The sequence below is a fragment of the Solea senegalensis genome, linkage group LG5 (assembly GCF_019176455.1).
Source record: "Solea senegalensis isolate Sse05_10M linkage group LG5, IFAPA_SoseM_1, whole genome shotgun sequence".
NCBI classification, from domain to species: Eukaryota; Metazoa; Chordata; class Actinopteri; order Pleuronectiformes; family Soleidae; genus Solea; species Solea senegalensis.
The window spans coordinates 516,351-544,037 of NC_058025.1; the positions used below are offsets into that span (position 1 = coordinate 516,351).

The 27,687-nt window shown below is 41.1% G+C and overlaps 2 protein-coding genes across 3 annotated transcripts; both read left to right on the forward strand.

Annotated features, from left to right (window-relative positions):
- Positions 1-325: 325 nt before the first annotated feature.
- jak2b (Janus kinase 2b) lies at positions 326-19,204 on the forward strand. Of its 2 annotated transcripts, XM_044026317.1 has the most exons (24): positions 326-749; positions 1,932-2,163; positions 2,492-2,615; positions 2,697-2,814; positions 3,030-3,175; positions 3,259-3,550; positions 4,052-4,171; positions 4,341-4,498; positions 6,454-6,565; positions 6,736-6,922; positions 6,999-7,123; positions 8,338-8,472; positions 8,554-8,641; positions 9,304-9,431; positions 9,607-9,745; positions 9,831-9,982; positions 10,051-10,201; positions 11,023-11,153; positions 11,237-11,426; positions 11,512-11,636; positions 11,808-11,980; positions 12,167-12,284; positions 13,059-13,172; positions 18,858-19,204. In XM_044026317.1, the coding sequence occupies exons 2-24, from the start codon at positions 1,941-1,943 to the stop codon at positions 18,960-18,962; spliced, it is 3,354 nt and encodes a 1,117-aa protein (XP_043882252.1). In that variant the 5' UTR covers positions 326-749; positions 1,932-1,940; the 3' UTR covers positions 18,963-19,204. The 2 variants fall into 2 exon arrangements, with proteins under 2 accessions (XP_043882252.1, XP_043882253.1); XM_044026318.1 differs by lacking the exons at positions 326-749; positions 1,932-2,163; positions 2,492-2,615; positions 2,697-2,814 and having other exon boundaries at positions 3,139-3,175; positions 3,281-3,550.
- An 821-nt stretch (positions 19,205-20,025) lies between these two features.
- Positions 20,026-24,977, forward strand: zgc:114041 (uncharacterized protein LOC574425 homolog). Its single transcript, XM_044025498.1, has 5 exons — positions 20,026-20,138; positions 22,899-23,118; positions 23,716-23,859; positions 23,937-24,680; positions 24,769-24,977. Exons 2-5 carry the CDS (start codon positions 22,902-22,904, stop codon positions 24,912-24,914), a joined length of 1,251 nt encoding a protein of 416 aa, XP_043881433.1. The 5' UTR covers positions 20,026-20,138; positions 22,899-22,901; the 3' UTR covers positions 24,915-24,977.
- Positions 24,978-27,687: the final 2,710 nt, after the last annotated feature.

Genomic DNA, 27,687 nt, shown 5'->3' on the forward strand with positions numbered 1-27,687 from the left:
ATAGTTAACATAATTATATTATTATTTTAATATTCTGTGTTTACGTGATTCATTTGTATTCTCTTTATTGACCATATAATATATGTATATATATATATATGTATATATATATATATATATATATATATATATATATATATATATATATATATATATATATATATATATATATATATACATACACACACACACTTTACTACACATACTGTTTACAACATTAGCTCTACATCTGTTTGCTGTCAGGGAGTATGATCGTAAAGTTTCCGGCAGCAAGTGAACGCATCACAACAGAGGTGCGTTTGTTGATTGACTTTTGTCTGCGCATGCGCAGAAGCGGTCCAGTAGCACAGTAATTAGCATCCTGCCCTCAGTTAAAGCCGTGTAAAAGTGAAGAAAATGTGACTTTATCAGAGAATTGAACTCATGTTCCGGCTCCAGAAAACGCCAGTGTGCAGTGGAAACGCGTGTTATTGGACCCGTGTTTTTAACTGAGCAGAACGTGCTGCTTAGCCACAGTAGCTGCTGTTAGCCACAGTAGCTGAAGTTCGTGTGTTGAGACGGACGCGGCTAAAGTTGATAGAAACTCTGTGACATTAGAATGAATCGAGACACCGAAAAAGCCCGGATATTCGCAGATGATTCCCACCGAAAATAAACTCTCAACTCGCGTGACCTTTTCTTTTCCACTGAACTGCAGAGACTAGCTCGCTGCTAGCCTCGGCTATCTAACGTCTGACTTACCTACGAAAGTAAGTGGTTGAAAATAATAATAATAATGATAATAATAATAGTAATGATGATGATGATGATAATGATATTAACTTTAACACGTCTATTAACTAACGTCACTGTCCCACTGGAGTTTATCGAGCTAACATGCTAGTCAACGTTCAGCTGTTAAAATTGGTGTGTGTTTGATGCTAATAAATGCTAATGTTAGCGCATGAAATGACGACCTCAGATTCGTCTGGTCACTATATTAATTTGACACTTACTGATTGATCGAAAACACGTGGATTATTTTCTCCATTTAAATTTAAATTATAATTTATAGATTTGATGATCGATCACTGTCAAACTATCAGTGATGATGTTTGACTGATACTGCAGGGTTAGTTAGTACAGAGTTAATTGTTGTTTAGTGTAGTAGTAAGGGTTAGTTAACACATGGATAAGGGTTACAGAGTTAAAATTCATGGTGTGACCCGAGAGTACCGAACACACCATACCATACCACATCGTGTGTGTGTGTGTGTGTGTGTGTGTGAGATTACATCAGAAGATGTCTCAAAGTTAAAGTTTATTAATCCCCTTAGGGAAAGTATTCCTCTGCATTTGACCCATCCTAGAATTAGGAGCAGTGGGCTGCCACACTGAGTAGCGCCCGGGGAGCATTGGGAGTTGGGTACCTTGCTCAGGGGTACCCCAGCCCTACTACTGCAGTAGTAATGTTTACAGAGTTAATGGTAACGGTTAGTTAGTTGTTAGGGTTATTATGGGTGGTTAGTTGATGCCGTGTGTAAACATTAATCCTCATCATCTGTTTCTTTAAATTTATTTTAAATTTAGTGTTACCTCTGAAACCATTTTAAAATAACGACAACCATTCTTGTCTTTAAATCTTTGTTTTTTATTACTTTACTTCACAGAGTGGGAGTAAAGTAATGTTTTTGGTGGCTCTGTGTGTCTGTCTGTAGCTCTGTGCTTCCACACTTGCCAATATGAGCAACAGGAGCTTGTTAGAATTTGTGATAGACACACACACACACACACACATGTTTATGTACAAAGAATTTTGACCCTGATGTGGATTATTATTTCACACAGTTTTCACACACTTTCTAAATCCTAACAGAGACCGAGTCTTCTGATCATATCAAACTTTTCGCATCATTGTTTCTGCTGACACTTTACCTCTGACTGATTTAAAGGATCAATGCATGTTGTTGATGGCGGCCATGGACTCTGTGACAGAGACATTCCCCATGGTGCATCAAAATGGGAATGTCCATCGGGAATCCCCAGAGACACGAGTGTCTGCATCTGTCCTGAGGCTTCACTTGTACCACAGCAGCAATGAGGGGGCAGAGTGCACTGTGCTTACCTATCCGCCAGGAGACTATGTGGCTGAAGAGCTGTGTATGGAGGCGGCAACAGCATGCAGTGAGTACTGAGGCCACAGTGAAACCTGGTCTAATTGATGGTCAACCCTGTGTTTGTTGTTCTCTGCATCTAGAATTAGAAGCAGTGGGCTGCCACACTGAGTGGCACCTTGCTCAGGGGTAACCTAGCCCTTTTTTTGGCCTGGTGGGGACTTGAACCAGCGACCCTCCGGTTACAAGCCAAGTTCCCTTTCCACTTGGCCACGGGCTGAAACAGTTTTATAATGTAGTGATTACTGTCTCTAACAGTTATTTTGAGACACTCTACAGATCAAAGGATCACATGTATTGATTGACTGGTCTAATTGATTGCTTCTTGTCTGCTTCAGGTATATCACCTCTTTACTGCAGCCTCTTTGCTCTCTACAGACAAAGAGATGCTTTGTGGTTTTCACCCAACCACATGTTCCAGCTTGACCAATCGACATCAGAGGATGTGTTTTTCAGAATAAGGTAACCAAACATGTCTCTGTGTGTCACAGTGAAATCTAAATCTGCTGGTGGCTTATGTGATTTCTCTGTTATTGATGACAGATACTACTTTCCCAGCTGGTACAGTGGTGGTACGTCTCGAGCGTATCGATATGGAGTCACTAGAGGCTCAGAAAGCCCAGTCCTCGATGACTTTGTAATGTTGTACCTGTTCTCGCAGGTAAACACATCAACCTTGTTACATACACTGGGTAGAAGTGAGAAGAGTTTGTTCAAATGTTACAAGTGTTTTTTTTTTTTTTTTAAAGGTGTTGAATAGAAGTAAGCTGAGACACTGATAAACTCTAAAAACTCATATGTGGAGAGGAGGTTTATTTATATAACCCTTTACAACGTTGTGTGTGTGTGTGTGTGTGTGTGTGTGCGCGCGCGCAGTGGAGAAACGATTTCATCAACGGTTTGGTGAAAATCTCAGACTCTCATGAAGCTCAGGAAGAGTGTCTGGGTTTGGCGGTGCTGGATATGACGAGGACAGCAAAGGAGAGACACTTGTCTCCACTGGACGTCTACCACACCACGAGGTACATGTGACATCAATGCTCTGCACTAAACACAACATTAAAAATGTATAGATATTTGATGCTTATAACAAACTCTGTTGTAGTTACAAGTCCTTTCTGCCAAAGGACATGAGAGCTCAGATCCAGAACTGCAACTTCTTGACACGTAAGCGGATTCGCTTCCGCTTCAAGCGTTTCATCCAGCAGTTCAGTCAGTGTCGTACCACAGCACGTGACCTCAAGCTGAAGTACCTCATCAGCATGGAGTCTTTGGACAAAGGCTTTTACACGGAGACATTCAAGGTCCAAGAACTGTCGCATGGTCCCCTTGTCCTCCTGGTGGCGGCGGACACTGGTGTTCAGTGGTGTCAAGAGAAACTGAAAGACTCTGAGCAGGTCTGTGCTGTTAACTGACTCTTAAAGTGTGATTTATACTCCTTAACACGACAAAGCTCAACGAGTCGCAATCATGGATGGATTTACAAAAAGATATTTTGAATTTCCTTCTACTGTTTAGATCTTTGTAGCAAACATTGGTGATCATTGTGCCACTTAATCAAGAAACATGGAGACAGTGTCCACCCGTCTGTCCGTGAAAAAATCTAGACATGAGAAACTTATAAATTAAAAGTGAGTTAATAAAGGTTATTGTTACACACAGGTGATAAACACATGACTGCAACCACTATATATCACAAGTTAATCAGCGTAATTGTCACTATGGTTCATCAAAATCATCTCTCATAATTGTTATTATTGTTAGAAGTTTACTCACTGACCACTTTATTATGTACAGGACATCTAATGGACTTCATCTGCTTTCAGGGATGATCTTCTCCATGTCATGATTGTAACCAGTGGTTGTTAATACTAATATTGGTTGGTGATTTGTTTCAGGAGCTGCAGACTTTATGTGATTTCCCTGATATCACCGACATCAGCATCAAACTGGCGAGTAAAGAGGGCGCCGTGGAGAGTCGCGTGGTCACCATCAACAAGCAGGATGGAAAGAATCTGGTCATTACACTTTTTAAACTTGTCTATTTTCTTTATAATTTTACAAATTTGATGCCACACCAAGCAGTTTTTATCACACATATATATCATTTATTAGATGTGATGTGATAAGTGTCTCAATTTCTGTGCTCAACTGTCAGTCAAGTCATGTATTATAATCACATTTCAGGAGCTGGAGTTCCTCACCTTACCTGAAGCTCTGTCCTTTGTGTCTCTCATCGACGGCTACTATCGACTGACCACAGACGCACATCACTACCTTTGTAAGGAGGTGGCGCCGCCAAGACTTGTGGAGGTCGTCACTTCTCACTGCTATGGCCCCATTTCGTACGTGAACAGTAAAAGTTGGTGATTCATGTTGTCAGCAGAAGTTTACCGTGTGTGTATGAGTGAGTGAGTGAGTGAGTAAAATGACTAATCTTAACAAAATGTTTATTGTAAAATGGGCCCTCTTATCTAAAATGTAACTTTTAGATAAAAGGGTGCATACCATTGTATGTATGTATATATGTATATATATATATATATAAGTTTGGGCACCCCTCTAAGATTTCATGATAATTTGCTCTAACTTTATAAGAGAAGATCACAGCAACAAGATTTGATTTCCTACAGCGATGTAGACATTTGAGTGTTTTTTTGAGTAGCATTACATAGTTTTATTATGATAATATTAAATGTAAAAAATGGTATGTGCAAAAGTTTGGGCACCCTTTTAATCACATCCATTTCAAGACCTGTAGGGATTTATAGCTGACAGGTTGCAGCTCCAAATTGCTTTGATTAGCTTGTGAGACCTTCAGCTACAGAGACAGGTGGATCCAATCATGAAAAAGGCTGTTTAACAGAAGTACTTTCTGGCTGTGCTTGTCCTAGGTTCTTTTTTAGAGTGTGGCAACATGAGGGCATCTCGGGGCAGCCCGTGGCCAAGTGGAAAGGGAACTTGACTTGTAACCGGGAGTTGCCGGTTCAAATCCCCACCCGGCCAACCCCCAATGCTCCCCGGGCGCCACTCAGTGTGGCAGCCCACTGCTCCTAATTCTAGGATGGGTCAAAAATGCAGAGGAATACTTTCCCTATTTTTTTATAGGGATATAATAACATAAATAATATAATAAAACTAAACTAAACTAAACAACTCTCCACTGACCTAAAAACTAAGATAATTCGTTATCGTGAATTAGGAGAAGGGTCCAAGAAATTATCAAGAAGGTTTGGACTGTCTGTCTCCACAGTTATCCAGCGTACTTTGAACTTTAGAAGGGTGATGCACAAAAAGCCTTTACTGAGTGTTTGTCACAAGAAGAATCGCATGAGGTATGCAAAAGCAAATCTGGACAAGCCAGAAGCATTTTGGAAAAAAATACTGTGGTCAGATGAGATTAAGATTTATTTGGTCAGAACAGGAGGTATGCATGGAGAAAAAAACACACTGAATTCCATGAGAAGAACTTATTGCCTACTGTGAAATTTGGTGGAGGGTCCATCATGTTATGGGGCTGTGTGGCTAGCAGGGACTGGAAACCTTGTTAAAGTTAAGGGCCACATGAATTCCTCTCAGTATTAGCAGATTCTTGACAAGAATGTTCAAGAATCGGTCACAAAGTTGAAGCTACGCCGGGGTTGGATTTGTCAGCAGGACAATGATCCTAAAAGCTGGGACTTGTCTGCGGCTATAGGAGGCGTCTATAGGCTGTTCTTGCAGCAAAAGGAGGCTCTACTAAATATTAATGGAATTATGTCTTTGGGGCGCCCAAATTTATAAATTAATTAATACATTTTTGTTTAAATGCACATAAAAATGTTTCTGTTGGACCAATACAAATGATTTCACTACTTAAATGTTTCTGTTTCCATAAGGTATAACATATGTTAAAATTAAGTTGCTGCTTCAAAAGCTCAACAAGTGACAAACTGCTGCAGTGATTTTTCTAAGGGGTGCCCAAACTTTTGCATACCACTGTACGCATATATGTATGGGGGTTAGGGTTAGGGTTATATATATTTATATGAAACCTAAAAGTGACAGCCCTAACTTATGTAGTGAAACCTCGGGTTAGATACACAGTGTATACGATCATTTATAGACTTTTGCAGGTAAATTCAAAAGGTTCATTCAAAATGTCATGTTTAAAGCAATTTTTTTTACACGTTCAAGTCAAGGGATCTTTTGAAATAAATGTGATTATTATTTCCATAATCAAAGCAGCCCTACATCAGATTCAACCTCTTTTTCATTCAAAAGTCTGAATTTACAAGCATTTCTTGTGTGTGTTTTTCAGAATGGAGTTTGCCATTCATAGACTTCAGAAATGTGGAAACAAACGAGGTCTTTACATTTTGAGACGTAGCCCAAAAGACTTTAACAAGTATTTTCTGACTTTTCCTGTGGAGGTGAGAAAAACTCATCTTTTTAACTCAAAATGGCTAAACCAAGATGTTTGACATGATTTTCATGAACAAAATACTCATGTATATATAGTACATTTGCTATACAAGTTTGGGATCAAATCTAATATTGTTATTGTTGTGATGATTATGATCCCGCCTCCTCTGTGTCTCAGGTGTGTGGCGCTGTAGAGCACAAACACTGTCAGATAACTAGATCTGCCAGTGGAGAGTTTAATCTGAGTGGAGCCAAAAGAAACTTCAGCAGCCTTCAGGAACTTCTCAGCTGCTACCAGAAGGAAACGGTTCGCTCTGACACTGTTGTTTTCCAGTTCAGCAGGTGCTGTCCACCTAAAGCTAAAGGTATGAAATACCTGCATGTGTTCAGCTAACTGGCAAATTGGCGAGTTATTTGGCAGCTTTTGTTTTCCACCTTTAGAAAAGTCGTGTTTGCTCATGTGCCGGAGCAACAAAAGTTCAGAAGTTCCTCCGTCTCCATCTCTGCATCGACACAACATCAATCAGATGGTGTTTCACAAAATAAGGAAAGAAGATCTGGACATTGTAAGTTTTTCTCTCTCTCTCTCTCTCTCACACATACACAGAAGCAGTTCTTTGGTAAGTTACGTGTTGTTTATCTGTCTTTTATCGGAAGCGTCACTTTTCCAGACTTTGTGTGTGAGAAGCAGGCAGATGTTTAGAGCAGCATTCTTGGTAAAACACTTGTTGGTGTTGGAAAGTCACGTTTGTGTTTTATAGTAGTTGTGATCCACGTTTAGTTTTAGCAGTAGAATAAAGTTGTTAGAGCTCTTCCAGTCAAATGGCGCATTTCCACCGGCTCTACTCGCCTTGCCTCGCCTCGCCACAGCACAGTTTAAGTAGCATTTCCACTAGCATAGTACCTGGTACCAGGTTCTATTTTTGGTACCTGCTCCGGTGAGGTTCCAAGCGTGCCAAGTAGGTACTATGCGATGATTGGTCAGATTGCCGGCTGCTGACTGGCCAGAGTCCCGTCACAGGAAGAGATTTCCCAGACCGAAATCAAGCGAGCAGCGCCGAACTGTAGATCACTTAAAACTACTTAACAATCCTAACAGCGTGGGTTAATCTCCAACAACTACCAGGGAAACCTCTATATTTAACAGGAGTCTTTTAAACTCCTGTTTAAACCCTAACCCTGCCGCTGTAGTCTGTGGAGAAGGAGGCTGTACACGTGTGGACAGAAATCAAGCCGAACAGTGCCGAATTGTCAATCAGTTAAAACTACTTAACAATCCTAAAAATGTGGGTTTATCTCCAACAACTAAAGATGTTTGGTGTAAAGTCACTAGTCACTCGTGTGTGTTGCGTATAAAAGGAAGTCACCGCAGTTTCACTCAGCCGTGCAGTGATGACTCTGCCCACGTTAAGTAGGTCCTTTTTTTGTAGTGGAGATGCGACCTAATTGTACCGTGTCGTGCCGTGCCGAGGCGAGTAGAGCTGGTGGAATTGTGCCGAAAGTGTCGCTGTTTGTCTCACTTGTACTTGGTACTTGTGCTGTGAGCTTATTCCTCCTCACCTGCTCAGGCACTCTGTTATACTGAGAAACACAGTCATGTCAACATTGTGTGGAATCTTCAACAGTGGTTTAAATGTAACAGACTCACATTTATATACATTACTACTAATCTAATCTAATATATAAATGTGTCTGTCTGTTACTAGATGCAGAAGTGATGACATCATATGTATCTTGTTTGATGAATTCATATCATGTGACATCATGTTTGTCTGATCAGGTGGAAAGTCTTGGCCAAGGAACGTTTACAAAGATCTTCAAATGTGTTCGTAAAGAGTTGGGAGATTATGGACAGATTCATCAGACAGACGCAGTGATGAAGGTGTTGGACCAGGATCACAGGAACTACTCTGAGGTATGTGTCCTATTGTTGACATAGAAGTAACATAACAACATCATCAATAAGTGAGTTTCCTGTCCTTGTCTCCTCCTGCAGTCATTCTTTGAAGCAGCCAGTATGATGAGCCAGCTGTCACATAAACACTTGATCCTCAACTACGGCGTCTGTGTCTGTGGTGAACAAAGTAAGTCCAACCTCACATTCTTAATCACTGCATGTCACTGCAGTCTGAGGACGTCACTGCGCTCTGATGACGTCACTGCGCTCTGATGACGTCACTGCACGCTGATGACGTCACTGCAGTCAGATGACGTCACTGCAGTCTGTTGAAGTCACTGCAGTCAACAGACGTCCTTGCGCTCTGTTGACATCCTTGCGCTCTGTTGACGTCCTTGCGCTCTGTTGACGTCGCTGCAGTCTGATGACGTCACTGCGCTCTGTTGACGTCACTGCGCTCTGATGGTGTCACTGCGCTCTGATGATGTCACTGCGCTCTGATGACGTCACTGCAGTCTGTTGGCGTCACTGCGCTCTGATGATGTCACTGCGCTCTGAGGACGTCACTGCAGTCTGTTGACGTCATTGCAGTCTGATGACGTCCTTGCGCTCTGTTGACGTCACTTCAGTCTGAGGACGTCACTGCAGTCTGACGTCACTGCAGTCTGATGACGTCACTGCACTCTGATGACGTCACTGCAGTCTGTGCACGTCACTGCGCTCTGATGACGTCACTGCAGTCTGTTGACGTCACTGCCTCCCCTCTAATCTGGAGTATGAGCTGGATTATTCCTGGGGTTAAGTGTTCAGGGTGTGGCTGTAACACAGTTGGATGTTGTGTTTTCTCAGACATCATGGTGCAGGAGTATGTGAAGTTTGGCTCCATGGACATTTACCTGAAGAAGAACAAGAACTCCATTAACATCCTGTGGAAGCTGGAAGTGGCCAAACAGCTGGCCTGGGCCATGAACTTCTTGGTACCAATCACACTCACCAGTGTTTCCGCTTCACAGATCTCATCAAACAACTGAAATTAAACTTTGAAATTGAAATAAACAATTAAAACCTGGAGAAATAAGTATAAAAAAACAACAATTAATACATGAAAAAAACAAATAAACAAGTGACAAAATCTATCTTCTTTACCTGCAGGAAGAAAAACAACTGGTCCATGGAAACGTTTGTGCTAAAAATGTTCTGGTGATTAGAGAAGAGGGTCGTAGGGCGGGAAACGCCCCCTTCATCAAACTGAGTGATCCTGGCATCAGCATCACTGTCCTGCCCAGAGACAGTGAGTACTGACACCTGCGCCTGTACTGTTTAAACACCTGTCTGTCTGTGTCTGTACAGTTTGTTGTCCTCTCTGTCTGTGTCAGTACTCGTTGAAAGGATTCCGTGGGTTTCTCCTGAGTGCGTCAATGATCCCGCTAACTTGAGCCTGGCTGCAGACAAGTGGAGCTTTGGCGCCACCTTGTGGGAGATCTGCAGCAGTGGAGACAAACCATTAGCTACTCTGGACAATTCAAAGGTAATGCAAAGGATTTAGATGTGTATTGTGTATTCAGAGGTGTGTATTGATATCATTGTTTGTCACAGAAAACCATGTTCTACGAGGATCATCATCAACTTCCTGCACCAAAGTGGACTGAACTGGCCAACCTGATCACCAGCTGCATGGACTACGAGCCCACGTTCAGACCAACGTTTCGTGCCGTCATCCGTGACCTCCACAGCCTCTTCACACCAGGTCGGTGCCCCCCACTGACCCCACCATGTCTCTACAGGGGTTTCAGGTCACACACACACACACACACACACTACATACAAATCACACAACCGACCATCATCACTTCTGCTTTTGTGTTGACCATTTTTAACTTCCATTTTTAACAGCTGCACAGAGAGCGCGAGTTAGTTATTAGCACCATGCTAGCTCATCCTGAGGCGAGCTGCTAAAACAACATTATTTCATAAACCAGCGCCACCTGTCGACTTTCAACAGCCTCCCGTTTGTTAACTATACCCCAAAAACCAGCCATGCCAAGACCTTTGTGTTTTTTAAATGTGTCCTGAAGCTCCACACGGAGCTAAGTACGTCTGCGGGGCCGGTCCTCGGGCTCCGTGTTTACCTGCGGGACGAGTCACTCACCCTGTGTGTGTTGGGCTAATCCAAAATAGTGAAAACAAACACCCCCATAAGCACATTCCTCCTGATGAAATTAACCATAGACTGGAATTATGGAATTAACATGGAAAAGAATCCAATATTCTTATGTTGAAGGTTAAAATTGATGTAACCACTGGTTAATAATAAATGGGTCAGTTTTTCCTCATACCTACTGTTGCTGACTATTGTCTGTTTAAGTAACATCACTTGATCAAGGCTATTCTAACACTACAAAATAAGTCATTCAAGTATGTATGATTCGTGCTGATATCGTATCGGATCAATTTCGGTATCGGCCAATACTCAAGGCTGCAATATCGGTATCGTATCGGAAGTGAAAAAGTTGTATTGGGACATCCCTATCAATAATTAAATATATGTATGTGTGTGTGTTTCCTCAGATTATGAGCTGATCGCAGACGGTGACATTCTTCCAAACCGAGGTTCTGGTCCGGCTTGGTCTAGCTTTGAGAGTCAGGAACCATCTCAGTTTGAAGAAAGACATCTGATTTTCTTACAGCAGCTCGGAAAAGTATGAAGACATGGACACGTGTTAATAATCTGTGAATATTTATAGGTTTTTGTTTCAAAGTCCCTCTGACGTTTGTGTTTCAGGGAAACTTTGGCAGTGTGGAGATGTGTCGCTATGATCCTCTTCAGGACAACACAGGGGAAGTGGTGGCTGTGAAGAAGTTACAGAATTCCACCGCTGAACACGTACGAGACTTTGAGCGAGAGATCGAGATCCTGAAATCTCTGCAGCACGAGAACATCGTCAAGTACAAAGGTGTTTGCTACAGCGCAGGTACATGATTCACACGTTCACCACAACATCAACACACTCGAGCTTATTGGTTTGTGTTCGAGGTCATGCAAATTTATTCTCTCAGGGCGACGGAATCTGCGTCTGGTTATGGAATATCTGCCTTTTGGAAGTTTACGAGATTATCTGATGAAAAACAAGGAGAGGGTTGACAACAAGAAACTCGTACATTACACTTCTCAGATCTGCAAGGTCATGTGACACCTTTGCTTTCTACAAAAACATTCTGTTTTTTAAATTCATTGTTTATTTTTAAGAATTATAAAAAATTCCTAGTTTTTCATAAAGAAATCCATTATTTATAAAAATAAATCTTTAAAATATGTGTATGTATCTCTCTAAAAGTTTTAAATGTGTGTTCAGGGGATGGAGTACCTGTCGAGTAAACGATATATCCACAGAGACCTGGCCACGCGCAACATTCTGGTGGAGACTGAGCAGAGGGTGAAGATCGGAGACTTTGGCCTCACCAAAGTTCTTCCTCAGGACAAAGAGTACTACATGGTCAAAGAGCCGGGAGAGAGCCCCATCTTCTGGTCAGTTCATGTACTGTTGGCAAAAATCATGGCTTTTTACCTCATAGAATCAAACCTTGATCAATAATGATAACATTCAGAGGCTGGATATCACCACTGATTCATGTTTTCATTTCATTCAGTTTTTAATTTGCTCAACACGTTACTTCCTCTGTGTGTGTGTGTGTGTGTGTGTGTGTGTCACAGGTACGCACCTGAATCTTTGACTGAGAGTAAATTCTCTGTGGCGTCAGACGTCTGGAGTTTTGGAGTCGTTCTTTACGAACTTTTCACCCACAGTGACAAAGTGTGTAGCCCCCCTGCTGTGAGTAACACACACACACTCTTCACTGCTGCATTAGAAAATGTAAATTATCTATTGATCTCTCATAATTATTATTATTACACATCAGTAAGCATCAGTCCAACTGTCCCAGGTGCACTTTTTCTTGTAAACTTTATTAAAACATGAGACTTGGTGAAGCCTGGATAATTGTAAACAAACACAAATGAAAAAAGGAATGTATATTTGTGGATTAAAGAGAAAAGGTAAGAATAACCAAGTTTATTTGCTGTGAATAATTCTTCATATACGATGTTATTAAACTATTGTTATGTAAATCATAAGGTTAGTCACATTTAAGGGACGTTATTTGTCTCTCAGTGTGAGACAGTGTTCATTTATCAAATATTTAAATAATAATAATTACTGGAGGCTAAACTAATACAGTGACCTTGGGTTTCGTAAAAGTTATTATAACAACAATAATAATAATAATAATAATGATCATTAAAGTCATAAATTAAACAAACAAATACTATGAGTTCTAAAACTATGTTGAAAAATGAAATCTGTTTTATATAAATGTAAAAGTGTGACCTGTAGGGGGCACTGTTTACACTGATGACATTCAATTAGAAGAAGAAGAAGCTATGAGTGAAAGTGATTGATGTCTGTCTCAGAGGACAGAGATGTGTCCTCTGTCCACTCAGGAGGCACACCCTGAGACACAGTTGCTGTCTGTTAATCCTAATCTTCATGTTCTTCTTCGTCTTCATCATCATCTCCATCTCTGTTCATCATCTGTGTTCTCCACAGGTTTTTATGTCAATGATGGGAAATGACAAACAGGGGCAGCTGATCGTTTATCACCTGACTGAACTGCTGAGGTCAGGAAGTCGACTGCCACAGCCACTGGACTGTCCAGCAGAGGTATACGTCAACGTACATACATACATATACAGTGCCTTGTGAAAGTATCCGGCCCCCTTTGTTTGAGGCTTCAAACATAAAGATATAAAATTGAAATTTTTTGTCAAGAATCAACAAGTGGGACACAATCGTGAAGTGGAACCAAATTTATTGGATAATTTATACTTTTTTAACAAATAAAAAATGTGCAATATTATTCGGCCCCCTTGCGTTAATACTTTGTAGCGCCACCTTTTGCTGCAATTACAGCTGCAAGTCGCTTGGGATATGTCTCTATCAGTTTAGCACATGGAGAGACTGGAATTCTTGCCCATTCTTCCTTGCAAAACAGCTCGAGCTCAGTGAGGTTGGATGGAGAGCGTTTGTGAACAGCCGTCTTCAGCTCTTTCCACAGATTCTCGATTGGATTCAGGTCTGGACTTTGACTGGGCCATTCTAACACCTGGATACGTTTATTTGTGAACCATTCCATTGTAGATTTGGCTTTATGTTGAGGATCATTGTCCTGTTGGAAGATAAATCTCCGTCCCAGTCCCAGGTCTTTTGCAGACTCCAACAGGTTTTCTTCCAGAATGGTCCTATATTTGGCTCCAACCATCTTCCATCTTCCCTGCCGCCACCATGTTTGACAGTGGGGATGGTGTGTTCAGGGTGATGAGCTGTGTTGCTTTTACGCCAAACATATCGTTTTGCATTGTTGCCAAAAAGTTCAATTTTGGTTTCATCTGACCAGAGCACCTTCTTCCACATGTTTGGTGTGTCTCCCAGGTGGCTTGTGGCAAACATTAAACCAGACTTTTTATGGATTTCTTTGAGAAATGGCTTTCTTCTTGCCACTCTTCCATAAAGGCCAGATTTGTGCAGTGTGATTACACACAGATGGATTCTATTTATCATCATCAGTCATTTAGGACAACATTGGATTATTCAGAGATCCTCACTGAACTTCTGGAGTGAGTTTGCTGCACTGAAAGTAAAGGGGCTGAATAATATTGCACGCCCCACTTTTCAGTTTTTTATTTGTTAAAAAAGTATAAATTATCCAATGAATTTCATTCCACTTCACGATTGTGTCCCACTTGTTGTTGATTCTTGACAAAAAATTCAATTTTATAACTTTATGTTTGAAGCCTCAAATGTGGCAAAAGGTTGAAAAGTTCAAGGGGGCCGGATACTTTCACAAGGCACTATATATATATGCATATATATATATATATATATACTGTGTGTGTATATATATATATACTGTGTATATATACATACATATATATATATATATATATACTGTGTATATATACATATGTGTGTGTGTCAACATGTACAAATGTAACACACACATATATAACATACATACAGTTGAAACCAGAAGTTGACATACACTATATAAAAAGACACAGATGCTTTTTCTTCTCACTGTCTGACATGAAATTAAACAATCACTTTTCCTGTTTTAGGTCCATTAGGATTACCAAAATTATTTCTATTTGCTAAATGCCAGAATAATGAGAGACAATTTTTTATGACTTTCTTCAAAGTCAGAAGTTTACATACACTAAGATTATTATGCCTTTAAACAATTTGGGATAGCCCAAATGAAGATGTCATGTCTTTGGAAGCTTCTGATTCTGGTTTATTGACAACATTTGCGTTCATGAGAGACACACCTGTGGATGTATTTTAAGACACACCTGAAACACACTGCTTCTTTGTGTAACATCAGTGGGAAAGTCAAAAGAAATCAGCCAAGATATCAACTTCCTGGCTGATGTTGAGATGTTGCTTCAGTATTTCCACATAATGTTCTGTCCTCATGATCCATCTATATTTTGGAGCGCACCAGTCTCTCCTGCAGCAAAACAACCCCACACATGATGCTGCCCCCACACCCCGTATTTCACAGTTGGGATGGTGTTCTCAGGCTTGCAAGCTTCCCCCTTTTTTCCTCCAAACGTAACGATGGTCATTATGGCCAAACAGTTTGATTTTAGTTTCGTCAAACCACAGGACATGTCTCCAGAAATGAAGGTCTTTGTCCCTGTGTGCATTTGCAAACTGTAATCTGGCCTTTTTATGTTTCTTTTTGGAGTCACCCCCACTGGGGTGGAGTGGCTCATTGGTTAAGACCGGTACCCTGTGTGCGGAAGACATCATGGTCACAAGTTCGACTCCACCCCTGGCTGATTGTACTCAATTCCATTGTAAGTCGCTTTGGATAAAAGCGTCTGCTAAATGACATGTAATAATGTAATGTAATGTAATGGCTTCTTCCTGGCAGATGTGGGTACAGTAGTCGTTTCACTGTGGATAATGACACACTTACCAGCTTCAGGCAGCATCTTCACAATGTCTTTTGCTTTTGTTCTTGGGTTGAGATGCACATTTCGGACCAAAGCACGTTCATCTCTCGGACACAGAACCCGTCTCCTTCCTGAGCATTGACATTCCCTTGGTGTTTATGCTTGCGTATAATTGTTTGAACAGATGAACGTGGCACCTTCAGGCATCTGGAAATTGCACCCAAGGATGAACCAGACTTGTGCAAGTCCACAATTCTCTTAGTGATATCTTGGCTGATTTCTTTTGACTTTCCTATGATGTTACACAAAGAAGCGGTGTGTTTCAGGTGTGCCTTAAAATACATCCACGGGTGTGTCTCTAATGAACTCAAATGTTGTCAATAATCAGAAGCTTCCAAAGACATGACATCTTCATTTGGGCTTTCCCAAATTGTTTAAAGGTTTAGTGTATGTAAACTTCTGACTTTGAAGAAAGTAATAAAAAAATTCTAAAAAAAATCCTTCTCTCATTATTCTGGCATTTAGCAAATAGAAATAATTTTGGTAATCCTAACGGACCTAAAACAGGATTGTTTGATTTCATGTCAGACAGTGAGAAAAAAAGCATCTGTGTCTTTTTATATAGTGTATGTCAACTGTATATAACACGCACATGTATGTCAACACATACATATATAACACACATACTGTGTATATATAACACAGGTATAACATATATGTCAACATATAACACACATCTATACATAACATAGACGTGTATATGTCAACATATATAACATACATGTATGTCAACACATACATGTATAACATATGTATATATTTCAACATATAACATACATATGTAACATATATGTCAACATATACATAAATAACACATACATAAATAATTCAATTCAATTCAATTTTATTTGTATAGCGCCAAATCATAACATACATGATCTCAAGGCACTGTACATAGACAACATCAAAGAGAGCAGAGAAACACAACAGTTCACACAATGAGCAAACACTAGGCATCAGTGGAGAGAAAAAACTCCCTCTTAACAGAAGAAGAAATCTCTGACAGAACCAGGCTCAGAGATGTGCGGTCATCTGCCTCGACCGGTTGGGGTGAAAGGAAAAATGGGGGACAGTGGAGAGGTGGGGGACAGAAAATGGGGGGAGAGAAAGGACAAGAGAGAGATGAGGGAGAGACAGAAGAGAGAGAGGGAGACCAGCAGCAGATACACAACAACTGTATCAGGTTACAAGTTTCTACAGATATCGACTTTTTAATTACAAAATAATAATAATGGTGACGATGAGCGTAGCCTTGGAAACTGGATCTTGATCCTGCAACCTGCATGATGAGAATACAGAGAGAGAGAGAGAGAGAGAGAGGGAAGGAAGGAAAGAAACAAACTAGGGAGAGAAAGAGACAAGGTTAATGACATATAACAAGTCATAATCAAATGCTGAGTGTGAGAGAGTGAATGTGCGTGTACCACCGGAAAATCCCCCAGCAGTTTCGTTCTATAGCAGCATAACTAAGAGATGGTCCAGGTTTCCCTGAACCAGCTCTAACTATAAGCTTTATCAAAAAGGAAAGTTTTAAGTTTAACTTTAAATACAGAGAGAGGCTCCGCCTCCCGAACTATCATTGGAAGCTGGTTCCACAGGAGAGGAGGAGCCTGGTAGCTAAAGGCTCTGCCTCCCATTCTACTCTTACAGACTCTGGGAACCACAAGTAAACCTGTATTTTGTGACCTAAGTGGTCTATTAGGATGATAGGGTAAGACTAGGTCTTTCAGGTATGAAGGGGCCTGACCATTAAGTGCTTTGTACGTGAGGAGGAGGATTTTAAATTGAATTCTAAACTGTATGGGGAGCCAGTGTAGAGAAGCTAACACTGGAGTTATGTGGTCTCTCTTTCTAGTTCCTGTCAGAACTCGTGCTGCAGCATTTTGAATTAACTGGAGGATTCTAACAGACTTGTTAGAACATCCTGCTAATAAGGAGATACAGTAATCTAATCTAGATTAACAAAAGCATGAACTAGTTTTTCAGCATCCTGTAAAGACAGAATGTTTCTAATTTTCATAATGTTCCGCAGGTGGAAGAAGGCTGTTCTGGAAATGAGTTTTATGTGTGAATCAAATGACATTTCCAGGTCAAAAGTAACTCCAAGGTTCCTCACAGTGGAACTGGAAGCCAGGGTGATGTCGTCTAAAGTGACAATGTGATCAGAAAGTAACACATACGTACATGTATGAAACATACGTATTTATGTCAACATATATAACACATGCATGTATAACATGTATGTGTATATTTCAACATATACAGTGGGTACGGAAAGTATTCAGACCCCTTTACATCTTTCACTCTTTGTTTCATTGCAGCCATTTGCTAAAATCAAAAAAGTTCATGTTATTTCTCATTAATGTACACTCAGCACCACATCTTGACAGAAAAAAAACAGAAATGTAGAACCCAAAGATCACTGTGGCTGAGCTCCAGAGATGCAGTAGGGAGATGGGAGAAAGTTCCACAAAGTCAACTATCACTGCAGCCCTCCACCAGTCGGCGCTTTATGGCAGAGTGGCCCCACAGAAGCCTCTCCTCAGTGCAAGACATATGAAAGCCTGCAGAGAGTTGGCAGCATCATGCTATGGGGGTGTGTTTCAGCTGCAGGGACAGGACGACTGGTTACAATTGAAGGAAAGATGAATGAGTCCAAGTACAGAGATATCCTGGAAGAAAACCTCTTCCAGAGTGCTCAGGACCTCAGACTGGGCTGAAGGTTCACCTTCCAACAAGACAATGACCCTAAGCACACAGCTAAAATAACAAAGGAGTGGCTTCAGAACAAGTCTGTGACCATTCTTGACCTAAACCAATTGAGCATCTCTGGAGAGACCTGAACATGTCTGTCCACCAACGTTCACCATCCAACCTGACAGAACTGGAGAGGATCTGCGAGGAAGAATGGCAGAGGATCCTCAAATCCAGGTGTGAAACACTTGTTGCATCATTCTCAAGAAGACTCATGGCTGTACTAGCTCAGAAGGAGCTTCTACTCAATACTTATGACCATGTGATATTTCACTTTTTCTTTTTTAATACATTTGCAAAGGTTTCTACAGTTCTGTTTTTTTTCTGTCAAGATGTGGTGCTGAGTGAACATTCATGAGAAATAACATGAACTTTTTTGATTTTCGAAAATGGCTGCAATGAAACAAAGAGTGAAAAATGTAAAGGGGTCTGAATACTTTCCGTACCCACTGTACATATGTAATACACACACACACACACATACTGTGTATATATAACACATGTATAACATATACGTACAGCAACACATACGAGATGTAAACAGATGTGATGTCATCATTGATTTTTCTGTCAGATTCACGAGGTGATGAACGAGTGTTGGAACAATGAGCCGAGTGTTCGTCCTTCATTTAAAGAACTTGCTCTACGCATCGACCTGTTCAGAGACTCTACAGACTGACCTCTAAGCAAGGCACTACAGCGTCTTTAACTCCTGCCATTACAAACATCTTCACCAGTTTAGACAACGTTGTGATCGACTGAGAACCTTCAACCATGTTCTCACAACTGTGTGTGCGTGCGTGTGTGTGTGTGTGTGTGTGTGTGTGTGTGTGTGTGTGTGTGTGTGTGTGTGTGTGCGTGTGCGTGCGTGTGTGTGTGTGTGTGGCTAGCAGGGCTAGCTATGGTCGCCTCTTCCCTAAACTAAAGCTGATGTTTTATTTGTTTATGAACTTATGTATAACTATGGTATATGTATATATACATATATATACATATATATATTTGTGTAAATATGTGCAGATTTTTTTATAATTTTATAAAATTAAAATATGGTAAACTCTTGTGAGAAATACGTCAGATGATTTAAAGATTTTCTGTTCACAGTTTGTGAGAAAAATAAACTTTTTAATTCAGTCGTGGTTGTTGTTTGTCTCTAAAAACACAAACTAAATAAAATGTGTAAATGGAAACTTCATCTATCTGATACAAAGGAAATACTACAGCGTCTCTCAATCCTGTTCCTGGGGACAAACTCAACTCCAGGTTTTACATCACACATCTCAGGACCAGGGTCGAGAAACCCTGCTGTAGGGTATATCTACAGTATAGGTCTATGTATATATATATATGTATGTATGTATATGTATGTATGTATGTATATATATGTATGTATGTGTATATATATGTATGTATGTATATATGTGTATACATACATACATATATATGTATATATATATGTATATGTATATACACACAGTATGTATACACATTATACATACTGTGTGTACATATATATGTATACATACAGTATATACATATATATAAAAGTATATATGTATACAATATATATACACACAGTATGTATAATGTGTATACATACTGTGTGTAGTGTAAAGCTCATCACATCTAAACATGTTCATAAAGCCTATAAATAAAGGGTGAAACACGATTCAGCGCTGTGGACTGTAGGGGGCAGCAGTGCACCTCTCACTCAATCTATTATAATTAGAAGAAAATAACTAATGACGTACACCGGTGAGCGAAGTCTGTGTGACGTTGACGTCGATACTCGCACTGTGGAGGAAGCAGCGCGAGCGCCTGGATTAAAGACACGGCCAACAGCTGCGCGTGACAGGTAAAACTGTAAACATGTCAAAACATTCGTGTTAGTTTGTGTTTATGTGAAAAAACGTTCCAATGAAGAAAGTGTGTTATTCATTTACTGACGTCATTCATTCACCTGGACGAGAAACGCCCGTGCGGCTGCGCAGTGAGCGCGTGGATCATTAAATTTAAAAGGAAAAAAATAGGTAATATGTTTGATTTAGTGTGTGTGTGACAAAGTGTTAGAGCTGGACCTGGGGGGTGTTCCATCAACGTAGCTAAGAATTGCCAGACTTGGGTGTAAGCTTGAAGCTTGACTAAGCCCCACCTCCCAATCTAGCGCCAAGTCGTTCCATCAAGTGAAATCAGCTGGCTCCACCTGACGCTTAGTCAAGCCTCACCTGTTAAGCCTCAACTTGTGCACGCCCACAGGGAAAATAAAAAGCCCATTCTAGTCCAGCGCGGTAACTGTGATGTTCTCCTCATGGAGGTATATGAGGATTACAGCCACATAATCCCAAAGAAGGGCAATACCGCGGCAATCAATAAAGCGTGGCAGAATATTGCCGACAGGCTGAATGTGTAAGTGACAAAGAAAATGAAGTATTTCAGCATCATCATGTTATATAAATCCTCCATCAAAGGGACAAAATATATGGAGACAATAATCTACCAATTGATTTCTTGATGGGTTTTTGTTTTAAACTAATCAATTATGTGGATCTATTAATGCAACCAAATCCCTCAAAGAACAAAAAGACAGCCCTAATAAGTAACATTCATATGAACATAATTAAAATAGCATTATTGTTTCACTGCAAATTTATGTGAAATTCTCCATATTTGATCGTTTGATAGTCCTAGTACTAATGTTAGAACGTAATATTCATCACATTTATCAACTGAATGTTATGCAAATCGATGGGATAGCTTTCATTTATTTCCTGCATGGCCAATTGTATAGAATTGATATCATTTTCATTTAAGTCTGTCATTTTTACATGCTGTATTTTGTCCCAGATGCTATATGTTGAATTGTTGTATTTTCATTTTATTTGATGTAAAGCACTTTGAATCACCTTGTGCTAAAATGTACTATATAAAGTTGCCTTGCCTACATTTTTGATAATAATAGGCTACATTTAATCAAAGTATTTTACACGACTCATCACATTTATCATACAATTGATGGTAGATTATTACATGAAGAAATAATGGTACATGATGTAACCCTAACCCTTGTTACATCAAAAGAAAGAATGACGATCTCTTTAAATTTCCTTTTATTATATTAGTTTGCTAATTAGTTTAATTTTGTATTTATTTGTGTTTTATTTTTTTATTATATTTTATTTTGGTGATAATGTTCTTTAATGTACTTATAGATAATATATAATTATTAGTATACATAATTTCTTGAATACATTTTATTATATATTTTATGTTTTACATATTATTTTATCATTCCATGACAGTTTTGTGTCTCTGTTTCTGTCTATTGGACATTCTTTGATCATAGATGGTGCTAAGCTTCACTTTTAGCCGGCTTTAGACCAGGTTTGCCTGGCAGCATAAGTTACCATGGTTACTTGGCTGGCATTCACATTAGCCACCTTGGTGGAACAGGGTTGAGTTGGCTTAGCCAGAGTCATAGTTTCCATGGTTACTGAATTGGGGCTAATCTCAGCCTCTTTGATGGAACCAAACTCTTACTCATATTAGCCAGACTTGGCCATTTAAGCTTGGCTTTGCCTTTAGCCTGCTTGATGGAATACCCTCCAGGTTTCCCTGAACCAGCTCTAACTATTAACTTTATCAAAAAGGAAAGTTTTAAGTCTAACTTTAAATACAGAGACAGGCCCCAACTCCTCCTGAACTGGCCGGTTCCACAGGAGAGGAGGAGCCTGGTAACTAAAGGCTCCGCCTCTCATTCTGCTCTTCCAGACTCTGGGAACCACAAGTAAACCTGCATTTAGAGACGACTGAAGTGATCTGTTAGGGGGATCAGGTAAGACCAGGTCTTTCAGGTATGAAGTGCTTTGATCTGTAGGAGGAGCCAGAGTAGAGAAGCTAACACTGGAGTCATGTGGTGTCTCGTTGTACTTCCTGTCAGAACTTTGAATTAACTGAAGGATTTTAACAGATTTGATAATAAAGAGTTACAATATTATAATCTAATCTACATGTAACAAAAGCATGAAGTCGTTTTTCAGCGTCCTTTAAGGACACAATGTTCCGCATGTTCTGGAAATGAGTTTTATGTTTGAATCAAATGACAAAAATAACTCCAAGATTCCACACACTGGAACCAGAATCCATGGTGACGTCATCTAAAGTGGAAATGTGGTCAGAGAGTTTTTCGCTGAGGTTTTTATGGCCGAGTATAAAAGTTTAAAAGCAGAAAGTTACAGTTGTTATAGCATACGCATACACATACACATACACACAAACATACACATACACATACCTAGGATTGTTACCTGGCATTAAAGCGTGAATACACATGAGCAGAATATCTGACCACAGTTAAAGAGCCCAGACTGAAGAAGACCCTGACTCCATACAGGTTGAGTGACCACAGGCCGACACAGACAGACCTGGCAACCTAGAGAGGACAGACAGAGGTGCACTTCTTACTACACTGCCACACATACAAAGACCTGAGAGACTCGTTTTTCAAAGGTATAGGCCCGAGCACTGAGCCTTGTGGAACTCCACAATTAACCGAGAGAGAGAGAGAGAGAGAGAGCTTTACATCCTCATTTAACATTTAAACTGTTCTAATCTGCAGGTGATGAAGAAGACGTATGGTGGAGATGGACCTCCTGGACCTCCTGACGGTGGTTATGGTTGGGTGGTTGTCACCTCAGCGTTCTTCATCATGGGCCTCACTACTGCTGTTCTCAAGAACTTTGGCATTTTCTTCTTGGACATTCAGAGTCACTTTGGCGTCCAGACCAGCACCACGTCCTGGGTCACATCCACCACCATTGCCATGTTTCACCTCGCAGGTTTTAATCTCAATGTTTTAACTTGTTAAATTTTAATCTCAGTTAGTGATGTGTCGTTCGTGAACGACTCGTTCAATATGAACTAATCTTTTATATGACTCGGGAGTAATGAGTCGTCTCAGTGAGTGATTTGTTCATTTTCATGCAGTACCTTCTTTCTCCACATGATGGCAGGCAGCTGCATAAGCTCAGTGAGCAGGACAGGAAGCAGAAATGATTAGTGCACGACTCAGTCAACTGTGCGTCCGTCCTCAGGTCACGTGACAGCTGCCTCGTCACCGTGGTGCTGTTAAACAACAATGGCAAGGGATACAGGACACAAGTCACTTGTTTTCATATGGTTTGAATTGAAGCAAACATGTTGCCTTTAGTGTTAAGTGTTTGAGAACCGCCCACAACAGGGCTACAGCGCCACCCGCTGTAAAAATGAACGAAATAAGTCAAAAAAAGATTTGTTCAACTGACTGTCCGAGAGTAAAAGATCTGAGTCAGTAAAAAGAGTAGAACTTCCCAACACTAATCTCAGTGTTTTAACTCTTAAAGTTTTAACGTCAGTGTTTTTCTTTGATGTTTTCGTTGTTGTTGTCGTGGTCTCAGCTCCCGTGGCGAGCGCTCTCACTCTGCACTTGTCTCAGAGAGCGGTCGTCATGATCGGTGGATTCCTCGCTGCCTCTGGGATGATTCTCGTGTCTCTGGAGCTTGGATTATTCTGGCTCTACATCACCATGGGATTACTGCAGGGTAACACACACACACACACACACACACACACACGCACGTATAAATATAAATGTGCATATGTATGTATACATTTTTAGGGGCGGGCATTTCCCTCTCGTGGATTCCCGCCAACAGTATGGTGAGTCACTACTTTGGCCGGCGGCGTCCTCTGGCCGTGGCCCTGTCCAGCTGTGGCGAGTGCGTCTTCTCGGTTCTGTTCGCTCCGTTCTTCCAGTGGCTGGTGGACGCGTACGGCTGGCAGGGAGCCTTGCTCATTGTCGGAGGTCTGCAGCTGAACCTATGTGTGTGCGGCGCCCTCCTCAGGCCTCTGGACGTGCCCCCGCTCTCAGAGAACAAAGGCGACGGTCACATGACGTTCCAGTGCTCCCTGCTGATGAAGCCTGAACTTGTCCTCTACATCCTGTTTGCCGTCTTTGCAGCTGCAGGATTTTTTATCCCGCCTATCTTTCTGGTGCCCTTCACTAACAGGGCGGGGCTTGAAGACTACTGGCCCGCCTCCATCCTGTCCATTTTGGCACTGGCTGACCTGATGGGAAGGTTGGTCTGTGGATGGGTCGCCACCTTGAGGCTTCTGAGGAACCTGCAGCTGCTCACCCTGGTGGTCACTCTGGTGGGCGTGGTGCTGCTGCTGCTGCCGCTCAGTCACAACTACTGGTCGATCGCGGCGTTCGCTGCACTTTACGGCTTCCTGTTTGGCTGCGTCGTAGCCATTCATGTCACCGCCCTCGTGGACATCGTGAAACTAGAGGGATTCGACAGCGGACTCGGGCTGTGGATGTTGTTCAGGAGCATCGGCGGCTTCATGGGTCCACCTGCTGCAGGTACGGAACTAGAATTATTTAGAATTGTTAAAGTGTGTCGACACTCACGAACGACCTGCTGCTGCTGCTGCTGCTGCTGCTGTTTCAGGTTGGCTCGTGGACCAAAGCCACGACTACAGCGCCGCCTTCTACCTGTCGGGTCTGTGCCTCATCGCCTCCGCCGTGTTTGTCGTCCTCGTCGACCTCCTGCTTCAGAGGAGAAGAGCCGCCGAGCGCGAGGACGGGGACGAGTGAGGACAATGAGGACATTTCTTCTTTTTCTTTTTTTTTTAAACTCTGGTGCTGAAACTCAAATCTTTTGTTTTTAGTGGGTTTTTTTATTGGTTTTTTTTTTTATGAGCCAAAGAAACCACCTGCAGCTGTTTGACCTCAGGTAAAGGTCACAGCTCAGGTATGACCTCAGGTAAAGGTCACACCTCCGGTTTGACCTCAGCTAAAGGTCACACCTCAGGTTTGACCTCAGGTAAAGGTCACACCTCAGGTTTAAACTCAGGTAAAGGTCACAGCTGTTTGACCTCAGGTAAAGGTCACACCTCAGGTTTAAACTCAGGTAAAGGTCACAGCTGTTTGACCTCAGGTAAAGGTCACACCTCAGGTTTGACCTAAAAATGTGCTTTATTATTAAACAGCTGCTCTACATGAACTCTTCTGTAGTGACGTGGTTATGGTTTGGTTAGTTTTTCTGGACTTTCCTGTGTGTGTGTGTGTGTGTGCGTGCGTGCGTGCGTGCGTGCGTGCGTGTGACCATCAAATTCAAATGTTTGTACTAAAGTTTAGAGAGCGTTTAGAGAACGTTTAGAGAACGTTCAGAGCGCGCTTAGAGAACGTTCAGAGCGCGCTTAGAGAATGTTTAGAGAGTGTTTAGAGAACGGTTAGAGAGCGTTTAGAGAACGTTAAGAGAGCGTTTAGAAAACGTTCAGAGAGTGTTTAGAGAACGGTTAGACGTTTAGAACGTTTAGAGAGACGCGTTTAGAGAGCGTTTAGCGTTTAGAAGCGTTTAAAACGGTTAGACAGCGTTTAGAGAGCGCAGCAGTTAGAGAGAACATTTAGAGAGCCGTTTAGACAGCGTTAGAGAGCGCTTAGACAGGGTTTAGAGAGCGTTTAGACAGAGTTTACAGAGCATTTACAGAACGTTTAGAGAGCGTTTAGAGAACGTTTAGACAGCGTTTAGAGAACGTTTAGACAGTGTTTAGAGAGCATTTAGAGAGTGTTTAGAGAATGATTAGAGAGCATTCAGAGAACGTTCAGCGATTTAGTTTGATGTCAAGACTCTAGTGCTTGTGTTCCATGCTACAAATGGATCCTGTCCAGCCTACATCCAGGACATGATCAAACCCCAGCCTGCCCACTCCACTCTGCATCGGCAAACCGGCATGCTTTCCCCTCACTGATCGCAGAGAGGTTTGCAGAGTCCTCACAACTGTTCCCTGTCCTGGCTTCCAAATGGTGGAACAAATTCCCCATCGACATCCGGGCAGCAGAAAGCCTCCAAATCAGCCACACCAATTTAAAACCAAATGTTGAAATGCACTTATTGTAAGTTGCTTTGGATAAAAGCGTGTGCTAAATGAATGTAATGTAATATATTCACTGTTAATATTTCAAGGGAATCATGTTAGTTTAGATTTTTTAAACTTTTAACTGTTAAATGTACTAAATGATTTGTTTGTTTATTCACTTGTTGATTGTTTTTGTTGTATTCCATCAAGCAGGCTAGAGGCAAAGCCAAGCTTAAATGGCCAAGTCTGGCTAATATGAGTGAGAGTTCGGTTCCATCAAAGAGGCTGAGATTAGCCCCAACTCAGTAACCATGGAAACTATGACTCTGGCTAAGCCAACTCAACCCTGTTCCACCAAGGTGGCTAATGTGAATGCCAGCCAAGTAACCATGGTAACTTATGCTGCCTGGCAAACCTGGTCTGTAGCAGGCTAAAAGTGAAGCTTAGCACCATCTATGATCAAAGAATGTCCAATAGACAGAAACAGAGACACACAACTGTCATGGAATGATAAAATAATATGTAAAACATAAAATATATAATAAAATGTATTTAAGAAATTATTTAGACTAATAATTATATATTATCTATAATGCATTAAAGAACATTATCACCAAAATAAAATATAATAAAAAAAATGAGACACAAATAAATTAAAAATTTAAAGAGATCGTCATTCTTTTGATGTAACAAGGGTTAGGGCCTCCGATTGATAGGAGATAGATGATTGATTTGCTGTCACCTGCATTCACTTACTGTAATAGGGGTCCTCGTCTCCATTGAATTGCTTGATTTGGGTTAGGGTTAGTTCATTTCCAGAACAGCCTTCTTCCACCTGCGGAACATTATGAAAATTAGAAACATTCTGTCCTTACAGGACGCTGAAAAACTAGTTCATGCTTTTGTTAATCTAGATTAGATTACTGTAACTCCTTATTAGCAGGATGTTCTAACAAGTCTGTTAGAATCCTTCAGTTAATTCAAAATGCTGCAGCACGAGTTCTGACAGGAAGTAGAAAGAGAGACCATATAACTCCTGTGTTAGCTTCTCTACACTGGCTCCACCCACAGTTTAGAATTCAATTTAAAATCCTCCTCCTCACGTACAAAGCACTTAATGGTCAGGCCCCTTCATACCTGAAAGACCTAGTCTTACCCTATCATCCTAATAGACCACTTAGGTCACAAAATACAGGTTTACTTGTGGTTCCCAGAGTCTGTAAGAGCAGAATGGGAGGCAGAGCCTTCAGTTACCAGGCTCCTCCTCTCCTGTGGAACCAGCTTCCAATGATAGTTCGGGAGGCGGAGCCTCTCTCTGTATTTAAAGTTAGACTTAAAACTTTCCTTTTTGATAAAGCTTATAGTTAGAGCTGGTTCAGGGAAACCTGGACCATCTCTTAGTTATGCTGCTATAGAACTAAACTGCTGGGGGATTTTCCTGTGGTACACGCACATTCACTCTCTCACACTCAGCATTTGATTATGACTTTTTATACGTCATTAACCTT

Excerpts from the sequence above, each read along its gene's own strand:
- jak2b (XM_044026317.1), top strand. The coding sequence starts at position 1,941 with ATGTTGTTGATGGCGGCCATGGACTCTGTGACAGAGACATTCCCCATG. Across the intron at positions 3,551-4,051 it reads AACTGAAAGACTCTGAGCAG|GAGCTGCAGACTTTATGTGA; the intron begins GTCTGTGCTGTT and ends GATTTGTTTCAG. Across the intron at positions 9,983-10,050 it reads CTACTCTGGACAATTCAAAG|AAAACCATGTTCTACGAGGA; the intron begins GTAATGCAAAGG and ends TGTTTGTCACAG.
- zgc:114041 (XM_044025498.1), top strand. The coding sequence starts at position 22,902 with ATGAAGAAGACGTATGGTGGAGATGGACCTCCTGGACCTCCTGACGGT. Across the intron at positions 23,119-23,715 it reads TGCCATGTTTCACCTCGCAG|CTCCCGTGGCGAGCGCTCTC; the intron begins GTTTTAATCTCA and ends TCGTGGTCTCAG. Across the intron at positions 23,860-23,936 it reads CACCATGGGATTACTGCAGG|GGGCGGGCATTTCCCTCTCG; the intron begins GTAACACACACA and ends ATACATTTTTAG.